At 37.4% G+C, this 4,914-nt stretch overlaps 1 protein-coding gene across 1 annotated transcript; it reads left to right on the top strand.

Annotated features, from left to right (window-relative positions):
• Positions 1-2,132: 2,132 nt before the first annotated feature.
• Positions 2,133-4,442, top strand: LOC141340201 (uncharacterized). Its single transcript, XM_073845127.1, has one exon. The coding sequence runs from the start codon at positions 2,133-2,135 to the stop codon at positions 4,440-4,442; it is 2,310 nt and encodes a 769-aa protein (XP_073701228.1).
• Positions 4,443-4,914: the final 472 nt, after the last annotated feature.

Below are 4,914 nucleotides of genomic sequence, written 5' to 3'. Positions count from 1 at the left end.
AAGTCACATGAATAATGTTTGTGTTGCATGTTGCCACATGCATGAGAAGAAGTTGTATTTTGTCTATTCTACCTCACAGATCCTATTTTGAATATGTCCAGGTCATATTTTGCCCTATTATTAAAAGAAAGGCATTAGATTTTTCTAAATACCTAATGTGACAACATGCCCCAATAGCAATAGCTGATAGGGGTAAGTTGTCACACTGGACACCTAACAGCTTATTATACGCCTTTTTATTAAAATATAAACAATTATATGTTTTAATGCTATTTGAAAGGTATATAGAAGCAGACAAGTACTGTCAAGAAGACATTCAGGTCATATTTGACTCTTCTCCAGGTCACATTACATATTTACATACATTTTTAAGTAGTGCTATTTGTTTTTGAACATGTGAAGCTTCTGAATGTGACATTGTCTAACAAAGCCTGCCATATTTCCACTGTTACAGTACAGAAAAAAAATACAGTTCACTGAGCACATTTTGACCTTTTGTGACAACATGCCCCAATAGCAATCGCTTATAGGGGTAAGTTGTCACACTGGGCACCAAACAGCCTATTATAAGCTTTTATCAAAATACAAACAGTAAAACAATAGATGGTCAATGAATATTACAATTAATACATTTTATTATTCTATTTGAAAAGTATGTAGAATCAGACTGTTTATCTCACAAATCCAGTAAAGTCATATTTCATTCTTCACCTGGAAGTATTTCATATTTACATAATTTTTTTAACAGTGCTATTAATTGTTTTTGCACATGTAAAGCATTGTGTATGACATTGTCTGAAAAACCTGCCATGTTTACACTGTTATAATACAGAAAAAATACAGTTCACTGAACACACTTTGTCACTCTTGACCTTTGTGACAACAAGCCCCAATAGTAATAGCTTATAGGGGTAAGTTGTCACACTGGGCTTTTATCAAAATACAAACAGTAAAACAATAGATGGACAATAAATATTGAAATTAATACATTTTATGTTTTTTTTTATATGTCATATACATACGATTTTGAGTAGTGCTATTAATGGTTTTTGCACATGTAAAGCTTCTATGACATTGTCTAAAGAAGCCTGCTATATTTTGTGACAACATGCCCCAATAGTAAAAGCTTATGGGGTAAGTTGTCACACTGGGCACCAAACAGCTAATTATAAGCTTTTTAATTAAAATATAAAACAATAAATGGTCAATAAACATTGTAATTAATACAAATAATGTTATTTAAAAAAGTACATAAGCAGTCTATCTGTCACACAAATCCTGTCAAGAACACAGGTTATAGGTCATATTTTACTCTTCACCTGCTAGTGTTTCATATTTACATACAATTTTGAGTAGTGCTATTAGTGCAAAAGTTTATAGGGGTAAGTTGTCACACTGGGCACCAAACAGCCTATTACAAGCTTTTTTTCCTCAAAAACAGTAAAACAATAAATGGTTAATAAATATTGATTAATACACTTTATGTTTTAAAATGCTATTTGTAAAGCACATAGCAGCTTGTTTATCACACAGACTGTTTATCACACAAATCCTGCAAAGTCATATTTCATTCTTCACCTGGTCGTATTTCATATTCACATACATTTTTCAGTAGTGCTATTAACTGTTTTTGCACATGTAAAGCATTGTATATGACACTGTTTGAAAAGCCTGCCATGTTTACACTGTTATTATACAGAAAAAAATACAGTTCACTGAACACACTTTGTTACCCTTGACCTTTTGTGACAACATGTCCCAATAGTAATAGCTTATAGGGTTAAGCTATCACACTGGGCACCAAACAGCCTATTATAAGCTTTTATCAAAATACAAACAGTAAAACAATAGATGGTGAATGAATATTGAAATTAATACATTTTATGTTTTGAAATGCTACACATTCAGGTCATATTTTCTTCTTCACATGGTCGTATTTCATATACATACGATTTTGAGTAGTGCTATTCATGGTTTTTGCACATGTAAAGCTTCTATGACATTGTCTAAAAAAGCCTGCTATATTTTGTGACAACATGCCCCAATAGTAATAGCTTATGGGGTAAGTTGTCACACTGGGCACCAAACAGCCTATTACAAGCTCTTTTTCCTCAAAAACAATAAAACAATAAATGTGCAAAAAAGCAACAGATATTTTACAAAGAGCTCAAAAACAGCTGTTAAATGAAAGGATACGACAGGTGCATTTTACTTTGGATGTCTTGAAGCAAGAAAACAAACGGCTATATCAGAAGTTGGCTACCAAATTACCAGAAGATATTTTATACAAAGTGACTGATTTTGTACAGCATGCACAGTTGGCTCAACACACCAAGAGCAAGGAAAGACAAATTAAGAAGTTTGACTTGTTATGTTCACATACTCAAGGCATTCAACAGAATGCTCTACCGGAGGAAGATGTGAGAGTAAGTTCCGAAAAATGGGTGAAGAACCTGTCTGATAGAGAACTCACAGGGCCGGAGATGGAGGTTTTGGCCAAAGGTCTTAACTTTGCAGTAACACCTGATCACATCCCGGTGGTAGATATGATCACTGCAACTGAGTCAGCTATCAGGAACAATAATATCTCTGAGGAGGAGGCTGAACAGCTCCGTTCTCAGGTGTCCATGTCTCTTCTAAAAGCCAAACCCCCACCACCCAATCTCAGTAAACAGGAAAAAAGGGCCCTGACATCTCTAAGCAAGGATATTAATATCACTATCTTGCCAGCGGACAAGGGGAGATGTACAGTGGTGCTAAATGCAGACGACTATCACTCCAGGGTAACCACCTTGTTGAGCGATCACAACACATATGAAACTCTTAAGAGAGACCCCACCAGCAAATACAAGAAACAAGTGATTAATTGTCTACAGTCATTAGAAAAACAAGGAGTGATAGACCGCAAGTTATACTATCACTTGTATCCAGGAGACACCACACCTTGTTTGTATGGTTTACCAAAGATACATAAGGACAATTATCCCCTCAGACCAATTGTCAGTAGTATAAATTCAGTTACATATAACATTGCAAAATACCTGGCCACTGTACTAGCCCCACTGGTTGGTAACACTCCATACCATGTAAATAATTCTATGGATTTTGTGGAAAAAATCAGGGGATTGTCATTGCAGGGTGATGAAACCATGGTGTCATACGATGTGACATCCCTGTTCACATGCGTGCCAACAGTATTGGCGATTGAGACAGTCAGGAGTCGTTTGAGTCATGACCCCACGTTAAGGAACAGAACACAGCTCAACCCAGACCAGGTGAGTACTTTGTTGGAGCTATGTTTGAATACCACCTACTTTAAATATAAAGATGTCTTTTATAGACAGAAACATGGTTGTGCTATGGGCTCCCCCGTGTCTCCCATTGTGGCCAACCTCTATATGGAGGAAGTAGAGAGGAAGGCATTGGAGGCATATAGTGGAACCCTTCCAACTCACTGGTTTAGGTATGTGGATGACACATGGGTGAAGATCAAGATCAATGAAGTTGGCCCCTTCACTGACCACATCAATTCTGTGGATGATTACATTAAGTTCACTAAAGAGGAGATGAGGAAAAATCAACTCCCATTCCTAGACTGTGGCATATACCTAGGGAATGAAGGAGACCTGCAAGTGGAGGTTTATCGAAAGCCCACCCACACCGATCAGTACCTGATGTTTGACTCTCACCATCCTCTGGAGCACAAACTGGGAGTAATCCGCACTTTACAACATAGAGCAGGGACCATACCCACCAACCAGGGGGCAAGGAATAAAGAACAGAGACATATAGAAAAAGCATTGAAACAATGTCACTACCCTAATTGGGCCTTCACCAAAGCACAAAAGAACAAACAAAACGACCCAAAACCAGGAAACACCAAGATTAAAAGACCTAGAAGAAGTCACGTCGTTGTTCCATATGTGGCTGGGTTGTCAGAGAAGTTCCGGAGGGTTTTTTCTAAGCACAACATCCCGGTGTATTTTAAACCTAAAACTACTTTGAGACAGATGTTGGTCCACCCAAAGGACCAGGTTCCCAAACATCAGAAGTGTAACTTGGTATATGCAGTAAAATGCACAGAGGAGTGCAAAGATCTCTATATTGGGGAGACAAAACAGATGCTTAGTAAACGTATGTCTCAACATAGGAGGGGGAATTCTTCAGGACAAGAATCAGCTGTCTTCACCCATCTACAAAAAGAGCAACACAGTTTTAAGGATCAAGATGTTCACATTTTGGACAGAGAGGATGGATGGTTTGAGAGAGGCGTCAAGGAGGCCATCTATGTGAAAGTAGAGCGACCTTCTTTAAACAGAGGTGGGGGACTGAGACATCATTTGTCCTCATCATACAATGCTGTTTTGAGAACATTGCCCCGGCGTTTTGCAGACAAGCCAACTGACTCCCCCTCACAGGCAGGGGAGGGGAGACCTGTTTAAACTGCTGGAGCACCATCTTCTCTGGCACACAATTGGACTAACACCTGTCATGTGATTTAGATCATGTGACCCTTTTGTCTACAATTGCCAGAGTTACTTCCTGTGCACCAAATAACTGATGAAGGTGTTTGGATGAACACTGAAACGTCTTGTGTTTTTAAGTATGTTTGTAAGTCCAGTGTTTTTGTAAATTAAACTCTATTTAGAAGGAACTTCTACCTGGATGAATGAATCTCCACAGACAAAACAATAAATGGTTAATAAATATTTATTAATACATTTTTTTGTTTTAAAATGCTATTTGTAAAGCACATAGCAGCAGACTGTTTATCTCACAAATCCTGTAAAGTGATATTTCATTCTTCACCTGGTCGTATTTCATATTTACATACAATTTTTAGTAGTGCTATTAATTGTTTTTGCACATGTAAAGCATTGTGTATGACACTGTCTGAAAAGCCTGCCATTTTTT

This window comes from Garra rufa, chromosome 8 (assembly GCF_049309525.1).
Source record: "Garra rufa chromosome 8, GarRuf1.0, whole genome shotgun sequence".
NCBI lineage: Eukaryota > Metazoa > Chordata > Actinopteri > Cypriniformes > Cyprinidae > Garra > Garra rufa.
This window is presented reverse-complemented; position numbering and strand designations above follow the sequence as displayed.

Excerpts from the sequence above, each read along its gene's own strand:
- LOC141340201 (XM_073845127.1), top strand. The coding sequence starts at position 2,133 with ATGTGCAAAAAAGCAACAGATATTTTACAAAGAGCTCAAAAACAGCTG.